Below are 13,856 nucleotides of genomic sequence, written 5' to 3'. Positions count from 1 at the left end.
GCCTCAGCTATGATACAGGGGAGGCCCTACCCCCAGCATATACAAAATATACACAAGTACAATATGTACGTGGGGGTGGGGGTGGGGAGGCCCACTGGAGGCAGCCTCTTCCCCTCATCAGGCCTAGAGTTAGCCCCAACTGTCCTAGGGCCTGACAGAATGCTGCCTACTGCCCTGCCCCAAAGTGCCTCCAAAGAAAAGGGAGTCCCCTGAATGCCTGCCTAGCCTGCCTCGGCCCTGCCTGGCTGGTGTGCCTCTCTTAGTAAGGGGACAGGCGCCCCTGCATCGCCTGCTCCAGCCGACCCTTTGAGGGCTGTTGACCGTGCCTCCCAGCTGGCCTGCCTGGGGGCACAGGCACGGAGTAAAGAGCTGGACCACGCCTGGCCTACCATGAGCGCCACCTGTGGTAAGCACCCGGCCTCCCATTAGCCTCAGCTTGCCCAGGCCACCCTGCAATTCGGGACCGGGAGCCCAGAGACGACCCTCATCCTATTGTGCCCTCCTCGCCCATATACCCTTACCCATGATGCCCTGGCCCAGAAGTGACCCTTACCCATGATGCCCCTGGCCTGGAAGTGACCCTTGCCCATGATGATGCCCCTGCCCCGGAAGTGACCCCTGCCCAGCGATGCCCTTGCCTGGGTGCCCCCGCCCAGCAATGACCCTCAATCAGATGCCCTCCTCGCCTGATGCCCTCATGTCCATGCCCTTCTGATGCCCCCATGTGATGTTCCTGGCCAGATCCCAAGAGGGGCGATGAAAACTGCCTGGCTGACTTGCCCAAGTGGTTGAGCATCCCCTGTTCTTGGCTGTTCTGGGGGCCACACGAATGCTGCCTGTGTTGGTCACGGCCTCTAAAGATGGAGCTGGAAATGAGGAGGCCCCAGGAGCCCCCGGGGTCCTCCAGAGAGGCAGCCTAAAGAGGCCTTTCTCTCCCCATCAGGGGTTCTGGCTAAGGAGGGAAGGGAACTGGGAAGGAACGGCAGGGGATAGGGTGGCTAGCAGGGGTGGAGTGGCAAGGATGGGGTTGGGGCTCTCCGGGCTGACGGCATCTGGTGTTTAGACGATAATTTCGTCATGCTCGTCAGCCCAGTAGAAGAAGGGGATGCAGTGGTTGGTGCCCAAGCCTGGGCACTCCCGGGGGTTCTGCATCTCCTGTGGCTGCTTCTTGAGCTGCTGCACAGTAGGGTGCTGCTTGTGTAGTGCCTTCTTCTCAGAGTGCAGCTGTTTGTAGGCGGCCACGTGCTGCTGCAGGTGGAACAGGCACTGGTCGCGCTGTTGGTGCAGACCCTGAGGCTTCTGGCTCTTCAGCTCCATCTGCGGAAGACCAAGGCGGGTGGGGGGAGCATGAGGGCAGGTGGTGGCTTGCTAACTGATTCCACTGGTTGCAGGGGAGTGGCGCAGAGCCCTGCGTCTCCTGCACCCAGCCTCACACCTCATCCCCTTCTTTCCCATCACTTTAACTTGAGGCCACACACGAGAGGGAAGGCATCATCTTTAGGGGAACACTTGTGCCTAATACTTTACATGCACAATCTCAGCTCATCCTCAACACCTGTGTAAGGAAAAAATGCTAAGTTCCTTTGTCAGGAATCTGAGGCTTAGCAAAGGGTAGCTAAGGTGGGTGAAACACCTCTCGTGGGACAATGATGTCCAGGCCTGGGAGGATCCCGGGGCTACCAGCCCTAAGAGAGGCAGGACAGTCGATATGGAGGTCACCTGTCACTCCAGACTGGAGCGGCCTCCCTCCTGGGCCTAGCACTGCCCTCCCCAGAGACTTGTCCCCATGGCCCAGTCCTTCACAGTCAGGCTGAGCATTACCGTTTCCTTCAGCTCCCCCAGCTTCTCCTGCAGCTGGCCGAGTTCCCTGGCCAGCTCGTTCTTGATGTGCTGCTCTGCCTGCAGCGAGAGGGTGAGCCGCATGTTGTCATTGCTCTGCACAGAGAGAAGCAATCCGTTGCCACCCAAAGCGGCTGCATCCGGATCCCAGCACCAGGTGTCCGCCTCCCATAGTGCCTGGAGGGCTGGAAGCTCAGCCCCTCTCCTCCGACAGACATTTGAGCAGGGTCCTGGCTCACAGGGCACCTGCCTAGGTCATCACCGTCCCCTTTGGTGGGGGGGAGTGAAGGCCCAGAGGGAAGTGTTTTGTGCCAGAGGCCTTGCCCAGGGAGGCCGAACGCACCAGTCTCACGAAGCCATCCTGCAGCTCGGCCAGCTGCTCCTTGAGCTCCCGGTTCTGCAGGAGCACGCGGCTGATGGTCACGCGGTCGCTCTGCTTGCGCTCCTCGGCCTGGCTGCCCCACAGCTCCACCTCCCGCTCCAGCTGCAGCAGCCGCTGTTCCTGCTGCTGGTTCAGGCGACTCAGGCCTGCGTTGTCCTGCACCTGGGCCTGCAGCTGTCCCGCCAGGCTCTCCAGCTCCTTCTGCAGCTGCTCAGCCTGCACCTGCAGCTGCTGTTCCGCCTCCGACGGCCCCGTGGGGGAAGCTGGGGACTCTGGGGTGGGAGGCTCAGCTGAGAAAGGAAGCAGCCATCAGGGGCCCTGGCCCCTGGGTTTTCAAAAAGCTCCTGTCTTGGTCCTTAGCTCCTCAGGCCAACTCTTGCCCCCACCCCGGTGCTGGCTTCTTGGCTAACAACTTTCCATATTCAGATGGTCATTACCCTTCCAAGCCAGGACACAGAGTGCTTGACAGTGCATGGTGGACAGTGGGTACGCCACCCCTATTTACAGATGAGGTCACCTATGCTCAAAGAGATAACAAGACTTGCCATCCACCGGCACAGACCTGCTTCCCTCTGCCACAACACCCCTCGCCGGGGCACCCGACACCCATCCGGCTCCCAGGCCACCTCTGCCCCTGCTTACCCATCTGGCTCTTGAGCTCGACCACGGTGGTCTCCAGCTCCCGCACCTGACTCAGGCTGCACTCCTTCTCCTCCCTCAGTGTGCAGAGCTGCCCAGAGCACAGGGAAAAGAGCCATGAGCAGGGGCCACTGCCTCCCTCTGCACCGACGCTGCCCCCAAAACCCAAACACGCAGCCACCTCTGGCTGCAGGCCACAGCAGGTGCACTTGCTGTACTGTGCAACTTAGGAAGCAGCAGGGGACGGCCTCCTGGGATCCTGACACCCTACACAGGAGGTCTGGATTGAGTTTCAATCTCCTGGTTTCAGCCCTGGCTGTTGAAGGCATTTGGAAAATGAACTAGTGGATGGCAGATCTCCCTCCATCTCTGTCTGCCTGCCTCTGCCTTTCCAACGGAAACCGAGATGCTTAAATACACATTTTTGAAAAGCTGTATCACTGAGATTCTGATTGTGTAGGTCCAGGCAGGGACTCTCTCTGCAGAATTCTAGCAATTTCTGGAGGATTCTAGGGCAGGACCAGAATAAGGATTCAGAATTTCCATCTCTTGGCTGGGGGCCTCCCTGACAGTCCCTGGGGATGGTGGCCCCCGCGGGCTAGGGCTGGGGCTTCGTGGGCTGCAGCCTCTTACTTGTTGCAGCAGCAGCTCAGACATTTCCAGCTTCTTCTGCAGCTCCTCCGTGCCCAGCTGCAGGGTCTTCTTTTCGGTCACGAGGACTCGAAGCCTCTCTTGGAGCTCAGAGTTCTGCTGCTTCAGGTCCTCATTGTTTTTGCTGTGGTGAGAGGAATGAGCAAACAGAGTGGACCACTTTGGTGACCAACCCACCTTCTTGCTGCACCTGCCAAGAACCTTGGTGTTGGAGGGGTCCCCAACAATCAGGTCACTCCCGTGGCAGGCCAGAGAGAGGACCTGAGCTGCCTGAGGCCATCGCATGAGCTGGTGGCACAGCTGGGACCAGAGCTTGGCTCTGCACACGTCCCAGCCTGTACAGCCACTTCCTCCTCATGCTCCCCGGCACCCCTCCCCTCGTCACCTGTACTAAGGTCCCCCAAACTCCTCCCGCCACCTTCCCCGTCTTACTTGTTCTTGTATAACAGCAGTTTCAGAGCATCTCGCTCTTTGGTCAACTCCTTGGTGTGCTGCAAACACAGAAAAGCTACATCAGTTCTCAGGGACCCTGGATGGGGAGGGGGTGGGGTGCAGACCCAGCAGCCGTGCCATGAGCAGACACAGAAATCACATTACTTTTTCCGCTTGCTCCATAGTTTCTTGGTTCTGTCGTTTCTGTGGGGAGAGTCAAAGAAGGGAAGATGACTAAGGATGTCCCCTCTACTCCACTCCCAAAGCAAGAGGGGGTGGGCAGGGGGCCAGGGCGGGATTGGCATGTTCTCAGACCCTATGGGCACAGGACCTGTCCCGAGGCTCCCAAGGAAAGAGCATGTGGGTCTTTGCTGGTTTTTGCTCACAGCTATGGAACCGCGTCTGAATCGGGATTCTTCTTAGGGGACAGTAAGGTGAGCCTCCAGAAACGGAATGTGAGAAAAGATGGGCCTTCCACTAGGTTTGGATTTACAGGGGTGTGCGCATCGTTCGACAGCTCAGCACGTGTTACATAGGGGTTGGGGCTGCTCTTAACAGCAGGGACACAGGAATGAAAAGCACAGGTAAGATCCCTTCTCTCCCTAAGGTTGACGTCCCAGGGAGCCTGGAAATCTTGGATTCTTAGAGCTAAAAGAGACCTTTGACAACCGCCATTTCAACCTCCTTGGGAAACTCAAGCCCAGGGTGGAGAGGCGCTTGTCCAAACTCAAAGCTCAAGTCAGGGCCTGAGTCAGGGCAGGGACATGAGGCTCGTGGCCAGCGCTGAACGAGAGGCCACAATCCCAGGGCCAATGTGGCCAGGGTGGAAGCAGGGGTGTCTGGAGAAGAGAGGAGGCAGAGAGGGCAGTGACAGGACGAGAGCCATGCTGCATGCTCCATGCTCTGGGGTCCCTCCAGCTGAGACCTGGCCCACCCAGCACCCCACTCTCCCTCTGCACCAAGGGGCCCCCAGTCCCTTTCTTCAGAGCCCATGGGGAAACGGAAGTCCAGGGTGGGCAGCATGGAATCAGGGGACCCCACTGGGCTCTTACCAATTCCTCTATGGTGTTACTGAGATGTTTGTTTGTTAGATAGCTGGAGTCCAGGGCTACTGCCAGCTCTTGGTACCGGCTCTGAGGCGCATGCAGAGAGGAGGAGTTGCAGGAGGGTTGGGGGAGAGGTAGAGAGAGCAGTCATTAGGGCTGGTGGGGGGCACGGGCTATCTCAGCTGGCAGTGGGGCACTCAGCCCCCGCTGTGGGAGAAGGGGGGTGCTGGCCCTGCAGAGCCACTCACCTCCAGATCCTTCATGTAGGAAGATGTGAGGCCCTCTCCACCGATGTAGGACGTTGACTAGAAGAGACAAGAGCTCCCATGGAGATGCTATGTCCTCCACCGCCAAGTCCCTACCCTCAGACTACCTCTCCACCCCACCTCCACCTGGCAACTCCTCTGCCCAGCCTGCCCTCTTCCTCTCATCACCCTCTATGCCTACCCTCAGACTACCTCCCCCCCCCCCACCTGGCAACTCCTCTGCCCAGCTTGGCCTCTTCCTCTCATCACCCTCTATGCCAGCTTCTCCTGGGTCTCATCACCATCCCCCTCCCTTCCCTAGTGATGCTCTCCCTATGCTTCCTGCGCTGAGATACATTGTCACCGTTCCGTTCGCATGGCCATGTCCTTCATCTGTATGGCTTCCAAGAAGAAGCCATCACCCAGCCTGCCCAACATGGCCCAGCAGGTCAGTCTCTCCCAGGATCTCCCCATCTCTCAGGAATCCCAGCATCCATTTCTGTCCTTTCCTCTCTCTCCTCCCTTCCTGAGTCCCAGTGTCTGGGGTACCTCGGAGACAAGACCATTGAGCTGCTGAGCAGGTTGACGCAGGCTCTCCGTGGAGGACAATGTCCTAGGGACAGACACACAGAGGTTAGGGGTGCAGGGGCTTGATGCAAAAGAGGTCCTTGGGCCGTGGCCTGCCCTCACTCCCATGGCTTAGGGACTGCTGCCCGCACAGGAAGACACTCACTTGGTCTCATCTATGAGGACAGGGCCATAGTCAGCATCATGGATCTGAGGGAGAAGAAAGAAACAGTGATCACCTGATTTCCAGTAAGAACCACCCAGGGGTGGCAGGAGCCCAGCTCCTTCCAGCAACCTGCCACTGCCACAAGCTCAAGAGAAAGCCCCGTCTTGGCCTCCCCCACCCCAGTGCCGGGAAGGGTGCCTGGCACTGGGAACCAAGCTGCGGGAAGAAAGGAGACGAGAATGCACAGCAGGCGCAGTCCTCTGGGAAGGGAGATGGTGCAAGCATACCGGGGTAGCAGGCACAAGGACAGAGGCACAAACCTGAGTTGGTGCCATGCTAGTTAGACTAGCGCCAGGGGACGCTACACCTCCAGGTAACACGGTGGCATCAGCAGAGGGTGGTGCAGGAGCAGCGCGGTCTTTGGGCGCCTGTCAGGGAACAGAGCAGGGGGTTAGGGGGCCATGCAGGAGAGGATGTGCCTCGCTGCCATGGACACAAGGGCGCAGGGCAGGTAGGAAGATGTTGTAGCAGTCAGAGTGACAGTCACACATGCTGGGAACCACAGGGGTTGTGGGAATGGCTTGCCCAGGCTTGGGGACATGTGGCATCTTTTCAGGTGGCCAAAGCTCAAAGGAGGGGGGGGCTACGACCTCCGTGGACACGAGGCCCTGGTTCTCCCTGGACCTCTGCAAGGGCTCTGACCTCCGGCAGCCACAGCAGGCAGAAGGAACGGGCACCAACATCAGGGAACACGGCAGTGTTCTTCTAGAAAGCCAGTCTCTGCCGCACAGTGACCCTAACTCTAGGCCCCTGCTGGGCCGAGGCTGCTGGTGGTGACGGGGCTCCCTCCAGGTAGCTCTCTGCCGCTGCCCTCTCCTGCTCTCCGCCCTTTCTCCCTGCCCTCCTCTCTGCCTCAACCATCAGCTGCATTTCTCTGATTCAGGCCTTTCCAAGGAGAAATGTTGCCCAAGAAGCCCCTCCCTGCTTTCTGGAGATAAAATCAACCACAGCCGCCTCATGGGCATACCTCTCAGCCCAATCCCGCAGCTCCAGAAACACCTACTCTACCAAAAGAAGCCAGGAAATCACAGGTAAGACATCTGCTCTTTGACTTGGCACATGGAGGTCATGGCGCCTCATTGCCAGAAAAACTGCTAGGGAACAATGTGGGGATCTAGCACTTGGAGCCATGGAGAAGCCTCTCCTCCTTCTCCCGCAGCGGGACCCCCTCCCTCGGCCAGCCCCATCCAGCTTCTTCCCAGGCTCAGGCCTAACTCTCGGTCCAAGCATCTGGCTCTAGAGACCACCTCATGTCAGCAGGCCAGACGGCCACACACAGCCAAGATGGCTGAACAAGTGACAGCAGCCAGAGGAGCTGAGTGGAGGCATGGAGTTGCTGCCTGCTCTCTGGACCCTTCAGCCCTGGCCTCTGAAAACCCCAATCGGCTGCCTCCTTAGAGTCCAGGCTGCAAAGCCTATAGATGAGGATGAGGCGTGCTGAGTCTGCAGTTATACCGTGACCATGGCCTGGAACCCACCGCCCACAGTGATTGTTGTCCTCAGAACCCACTGTTGCCTTGACAATGTCTGTGACTGCATCTATCAGGTAAGAGCAGCGGGCCAGGCATGAGACTTTAGAGAGGCTGCACTCCCAGCCATGGACCCAGGCTCCAGGTCCCTCTTAGCATCTTAGTTCCCACTGAGCTCTATTTTAGACACAGAAACAACAGGGGAGTGGGGAGAACACTTCTCTGAGCAGTTTCCTTGACTTGTTAGGTTTATTTTATTTATTGGAAAGGCAGAGTGACAAAGAGAGAGGGGAACTCAGAATCTTCCATCCACTGGTTCACTCCTCAAACGGGCACCATGGGCCAGACTGGGCTGGGCCAAGCCAAAGCCCAAGAGTCAGAAACACCAATCAGATCTCCCACGTGGGTGCAGGGGCCCAAGCACTTGGGCTACCTTGTGCTGCTTTCTCAGGCACATTAGCAGGAAAGTGGATCAGAAATGGAGCAGCTAGGACTCAAGCACTCATATGGATGCCAGTATCATAGGAAGTAGCTCAACCCACTGTGCCACAACACCAGCTCCTCTGAGCAATTTTAAATATAGGTACCATGGCCAGTGCTGTAGTTTAGCAGGTAAAGCCACCGCCTGCAGTGCCAGCATCCCATATGGGCACCAGTTCAAGTCTCGGCTGTTCTTCTTCCGATCCAGCTCTCTGCTATGGCCTGTGAAGGGAGCAGATGGCGGCCCAGGTCCTTGGGCCCCTGAACCCATGTGGGAGACCTGGATGAAGCTCCAGGCTCCTGGCTTCCGATCAGCCTAGCTCCGGCCAGCGCAGCCCTTTGGAGAGTGGACAGCGGATGGAACACTTTCTCTCTCTCTCTCTCCTTCTCTGTAACTCTGCTTTTCAAATACATAAATAAGTAAATAAAAATTGAATCTATATATCGTGATTATTTCGTGAACAACCAATTCACAATTCTAAGTCTTAAGGTGGGAGCTTAGCCTAGGTGTCGGGATACCAGATGCGAAGGCTACACCTCGCTTCAGAGTGCCCGAGCCTGATGTCTAACTCCAGCTTCCTGCTCATGCCAACCTAGGGAGACATGGTGATGGCTCAAGTACACTGAGCTCCTAGAAGTCATATACACAGCTGTCAGGACTTCTCCGTGCCTGGGCCCTGCCCAGACTATGCCACTTGGTGTCTCCTCTGAGGCCATAGAGTGAGTCACGGCCCCTGGCCAGACCTAACTGGGTGGGAGCAGCCATGATGGCTGACCAGCCACCTGTCCCTTTCCCCAGGCCCATCTCTGGATCAGCCCTGCTACACTGGCTTGGCTGAAGGCCCTGGGGCAGTTAGACAGGAAGTGCCAACATCATCTGCAGGTTATGGCCTACCTAGCCCCATGTGCCTGTGCCCTGCCCCTCCCCCAACCCAGGCTCCCTGCAGCCCTGAAAGGTGTTCTATGACCTCACAATGCTGCCTATGACCTCTTTGCTCCCTCTGCCTCCCCCACTCACCACGTGGATGAATATTACCCACTTTTAATCTTCACACTGGCCTCAAATGCCACCTCCTCAAGCTGCAAGTCCATTCCGAACCCACCTCCCTCACCTAGCCACGCAGCTGGCCTATTGCCGCCTTTCCCCTGCCCCTCTCAGAGGACTCTGTCACCCCCACGGTGTCTCCTGTCTTGTTCTTCTACTTCCACCACTGTGCAGCCAATGCCTTTGCCGTCCACGAGCCCAGTGAATACGGTTGAGCGTCCCATCTGATTTGTCAAAGAGATGAGGGGCAGGCAGAGTGTCCTAGCACTGGTCTGTCTGGGTAGCCTCACATCCTTGCTGGTTAGTTCCTCTGAAAAGCTGACCTCCATCCTTGCGATTATAAAGCCAATTCATTTTCTCTTAATTCTACCTTCTCACTCTCAAACCAAAATGGAATTCATCAAGTTGAAAAATCACTCACTTCCATCTGGTCTACTTGCCCAGAGGGCAAAATGTAACAGAGTTTGTATTTTTTCAAATATCTCCTGGTCTGACCGCACCGGGCATTCAAAGCCCAAAACCCCACAGACCCGCTCTGAAAGTTATTCCCAAATTACCGAATCTTTGAGGTGTGCCTTACCCTCTCCAAGATGATAAAAGACACGAGGGAAGGGAAAAAATGCAATTAACCAAGCAGGGGAGGAAGCAGACATAAGCAGGCCGAGGGTTAATGGCAGCAACATAAAACAAGCCGGGGCAGAGGCTCCCCCAAACGAGACAAGCCTCAGGGACATGCACACCTGCGAGGCAGCAAGCCAGAGAGGGGGTCTCGGCACTGCCTCCCCTTCCACTTGTCCTATGGGGCAGCGCTACCCCATCGGAACGGTTAAGGTCAGACACCAGCACCTTCAGTATGGCCTGCATCTAGAGGCGGTGAAAAGGGGAAAACAAGGGCAGGGGAAGACACAGAGACGTGGCTTAGAGAGAGGTGAGGATGTCGGGGAAGGAAGAGGTGGAGTCAGGAAACGGAAGCTGAGGAAGAGCAGAGATCCACACCGTGGCCCCCAGGCCATCCTCTCAGACTGGCCATTGCTGCCTCGCCAGACAGAGGGAAAAGTCCCCAGGCCCCAGAGTCACATGAAGCGCAGTCACTGACCAGCGCGGCTCTCAGACCCTCCCCCAGACACGACCCCCACTCTCCATGTTAAAACCAGACTTCTGCAGAAGGGTTCTCTTGAACAAGGGAGGCTACAGCTCAACAATTAGAAGACACTGTTCCAATCCAATAATATCTGACAGCCTGAAACTGAAGCCCAGGGGAGGCTGTGACTTTTCTGAGGTCACCCAGAGCCAAGGCCGAATCCCAGTGCCTGGGGCTTCCTAAGGGGACAGCCTGATGGCCAGGCTGCTCTCGCTGACCTGGCTTTTCCTGAGGCCAGGGATGAGGAAGTCGCAAATACCAGCGACTATGAATGTTACAAGACCCTGTATTCTGGATTAATATGAGAACAGCAAAAACTCTCAAACTTTGTGAGTAAAACATCAGCCCTATCTATTTTACAGATGTGGAGAGAGAGGCCCAGAAAGCTTGAACAATTTGCCTTACATCATATCCCTAGCAGAGGGAAAGGGAGCATTCAGACCCAGAATCCTTGACCAGTATCTAACACTCCCTTCCTCCATCTTCCACTGTCCTCTGGATCCCCAACCCCCCACCCCCCATTGCCCCTTAGCCCCCGAGCCCCCAGCAGCCTGGCCAGCCAAGACTCACATCCTCAGTTGAGTGACAACCCCGAGAAGTGGTTGTCTCAGGGCTACTGCCGTTTTCAAGGTTTTTCTTCTTTTTTCCTCCTGCAGGACCACCAGGCCTGTTCTTCCGCTGATACTCTCTTAACTGTGGAAAGGAAAAGCAGTTGATTCTCTGGAATGCCCTAAGCCCCTGCGGTCACATCCTACTTCACAGTGTTCACAAGAACTCTCATGCCCACCACTGACTTCATGCCACCGACAACCCTTCAAGGGGCTGGAACGATCAGTTAACGTCTGAAGAACTGACAACATGGCTTCAATAAAAGGGAATGATGGAATTTAAAATCAGCTTCCAACTCTCACTTCTGGGGTTCTGCCAAGAATCAGCAGCTGCTGGGAGCAAAACCAGAGGTAGAGGTAGAAGGTTAAACATTATGGGGTCAGGAATTGTACTTTGTGTGGTTTGGAAACAAGACATTGGGTCCTTTCTTCCATATCAGAACCTCACAGAACTTCGAGGGGCACCCCGAGGAACCCTGGACACCGAGGAGAAAGAGTAGAACCCAGGCATTATTCCAGTCAAGGGCCCATTATGATGTCATGACAGGTTCCGTCCCAAGCCACAGGGCAGCCTCACCAAGCTGCTCCCTCGCTCCTCTGTGGCAGTGCCCTCACCCAGCTTCAAAAACTCCCCTGGGGAGGGTTCAGGCTATAAAGTTTAGTCTCCCAAGGTCTGTTCCACAGACGGTCACACAGCTGTCACTCCAGAGAGCCTGAGTGTGGGGCACTCTGCTCCCAGGGTCAGGGAAATTGAATGTGAGCCTGAGAACTCGCACACCCCCCAAAGTCTCTGGAGAGTCGAAACCTGGGGGAAAACCAAACCAGTTTTCCCGCGGTCACCCAGAAACACTGCCCACACTTCCAGCTCCCCGGGAACGGGACACATCTCACTGTCAGTGTCCGAGCTGAGGAAGGGGGTCCCCAAGCCCCCAGTCCCCTTGCAGGCAGAAGCAGAAAGGGGGTGAGGACTTAGGGGACTGGGCCGGGAGATCAAAGCCCGAGCTGGAGGTAATGCCAGTCCCAGGGGGATTTGACCTCACCACATCCCACTCTGCCCTACCCACGCTCTGCGCAGGGGGAGGTGGGGCACAGGGTAGGGACCCGAGTCCTTGGAGACTGAGCCCACAGACCCCAAGGAGGTCCGGCTTCGGGAGGCCGGAGGTGAGGTCTGAGGCTGGGCCGAGGAGCCCCAGGAGCCAATGGCCCAAAGTCACCCAGGGGCGACAAGCCAGGGCGGGGGCTGGGTGCTGAGGGGGCGGTGCTGGCTGAGAGGACTTGGGTGGGGGAAGCCAAGGGGCGCTCGGGCTCGACCCGAGTGTCTGAGGAGCCGCACAGACCCCGCCACGGACCGACCGTCAGAGGGGCAGTGGGCTGGGCCGGGGGGCGCGACCCGATGTTTTACCTTTTTCTTGGCCGCAGCCAGTTTGCTCTGTCGGGTTTCCTCCGACATCGCGGGGCGAGGAGGGGGCGGGGGGAGGGGGGGCCACATCACCACGATCCCGGCAACCAATGCGAATTGCTCCCAGCAGCTACCGCGCAGATGTGTGACTGAGCCAGGAGACGCAGGTTCAGGGCAGAACTAGGCGGGGCTGGGTGGGCGTGGTCGCCACACTTCAAGCCCATTGGTCAGTGAGAAAGATGAAACAAAGAGGGGCGTGGTCCGAGGCGTCAAAATGGGAGCTGCGCATGCAGCTCTGTCACCGCCCACTCTGGGGGCGGGGCGATTTCCCTTGGGTGCGCGCGCAGCTTTCTCTAGTTAGTCTGCGGACCCCAGAGGCCGCTCTCCGGCCCGCGCCCTGGACCCCCTTTCTCCACAGGCACCCCCGAACCGGGGCCTTCGGAACCCAGGGCTCAGGAGGTGGGCGGAGCGCAGAGCAGGGGACACTGCATCAGTTCACGAGCCCTTTCTGACTCCTCCCAGATGTGCCCCAGACGTTCTCGTTTCAGAAATCCCCTCGGGGGTCCCTTTCACGTCCTCCATACACTGCCCCTCTCACACCCAGCCCTTCCTCGAGGGGCCCCACACTGATCCCGAAAGCGCGTCTGTCCCCGCCCAGCTGGATCCAGTCGGGCGCGCCCAGTTCCCGGCGGCTCCTCCTCCCGCGCCCCCACGGGCTCCCTTTCCCCTCAGAGCAGCTCCGGGGCCTCAGCCTCTCCCATGCTTCCCTCCAGGGCTGAGCAGACCCGGCCGCAGCTGCCGCGGGGCCTTCCGGTCACGGTGAGTAGCCCGCGCCCCCCGACCCTGTGCGTGTGTCTGCACCCCCCGACCCGTGAGGAGGTCTGTGCCCCCGACCCGTCCGTGTGCCTGCGCCCCCCGACCCGTGTGGATGGTTGCAGACCCCATCCCGTGAGGTTGTCTGTGCCCCCCGACCCGTGTGTGTGCCTGCACCGCCCAACCCCATGAGTGTGCCTGCGCCCCCCATCCGTGAGGATGTTTGCGCTCCCGAACCGTGAGCATGGCTACGGACCCAGACCCCGTGAGGATGCCAGCACCTCCCGACTCCGTCATGGTGGCTGCACCCCCCGACCCGTGAGGAAGTCTGTGCCTCCAGACCTCGTGCATGTGCCTGCGTTCCCAGATCCGCGCGGATGTCTGCGCCCCCAACCAGTGAGGGTGCCTGCGCCCCCTGACTCCGTGCATGTGCCGGAGCCCCCAGACCCTGTGAGGATTTCTGTGCCTCCCGGACCGTGAGGGGGCCTGCGCCCCCCGACCTGTGAGGAAGTCTGCGCCCCCCAACCCCATGAGTGTGCCTGAGCCCCCCGACCGGTGAGGATGTCCAGGCCACCGAGCCGTGAGCATGGTTGCGGACCCCGACCCCGTGCGGGGGGCTGCAGTAGACATCAACCCGTGAGGGTGCCAGCGCCTCCCAACCCCGTGAGGGTGCCAGCGCCTCCCAACCCCATGAGGGTGGCTGCACCCCCGACCTCTTGAGGTTGCCTGGGCCCCTCGACCCGTGAGAGTCCACCGACCAGAGAAGATGCCAGCACTCCCGACCCTGTGAGTGTGCCTGGGCCCCCAACACTGTGAGAATGCCCGTGCCCCCCGACCCGTGAGGGTGCCCGTGCCCCCTGACCCGTGAAGTTGC

General features: G+C 58.4%; 1 protein-coding gene across 1 annotated transcript; it reads right to left on the bottom strand.

The window, feature by feature from the left end:
• Nucleotides 1-1,059: 1,059 nt before the first annotated feature.
• On the bottom strand, nucleotides 1,060-12,314 carry LOC103345660 (golgin subfamily A member 2). Its single transcript, XM_089311040.1, has 16 exons — nucleotides 12,173-12,314; nucleotides 10,733-10,855; nucleotides 9,813-9,885; nucleotides 9,597-9,604; nucleotides 6,288-6,395; nucleotides 5,968-6,011; nucleotides 5,784-5,847; nucleotides 5,238-5,294; nucleotides 4,996-5,076; nucleotides 4,109-4,147; nucleotides 3,944-4,002; nucleotides 3,494-3,635; nucleotides 2,864-2,951; nucleotides 2,183-2,511; nucleotides 1,822-1,935; nucleotides 1,060-1,317 (listed from the first exon to the last, which is right to left on the bottom strand). Exons 1-16 carry the CDS (start codon nucleotides 12,257-12,259, stop codon nucleotides 1,060-1,062), a joined length of 1,674 nt encoding a protein of 557 aa, XP_089167166.1. The 5' UTR covers nucleotides 12,260-12,314.
• Nucleotides 12,315-13,856: the final 1,542 nt, after the last annotated feature.

This window comes from Oryctolagus cuniculus, chromosome 12, assembly GCF_051225735.1.
Source record: "Oryctolagus cuniculus isolate XC-2025 breed Fujian yellow rabbit chromosome 12, ASM5122573v1, whole genome shotgun sequence".
Taxonomy (NCBI): Eukaryota; Metazoa; Chordata; class Mammalia; order Lagomorpha; family Leporidae; genus Oryctolagus; species Oryctolagus cuniculus.
Note: the sequence above shows the minus strand (reverse complement) of the source record. Positions and strands in the feature narration are given on the sequence as shown.

Excerpts from the sequence above, each read along its gene's own strand:
- LOC103345660 (XM_089311040.1), bottom strand. The coding sequence starts at position 12,259 with ATGTGGCCCCCCCTCCCCCCGCCCCCTCCTCGCCCCGCGATGTCGGAG. Across the intron at positions 5,848-5,967 it reads GTCCTCATAGATGAGACCAA|GACATTGTCCTCCACGGAGA; the intron begins GTGAGTGTCTTC and ends GTCTGTCCCTAG. Across the intron at positions 4,148-4,995 it reads GTAACACCATAGAGGAATTG|AAACGACAGAACCAAGAAAC; the intron begins GTAAGAGCCCAG and ends CTCTCCCCACAG.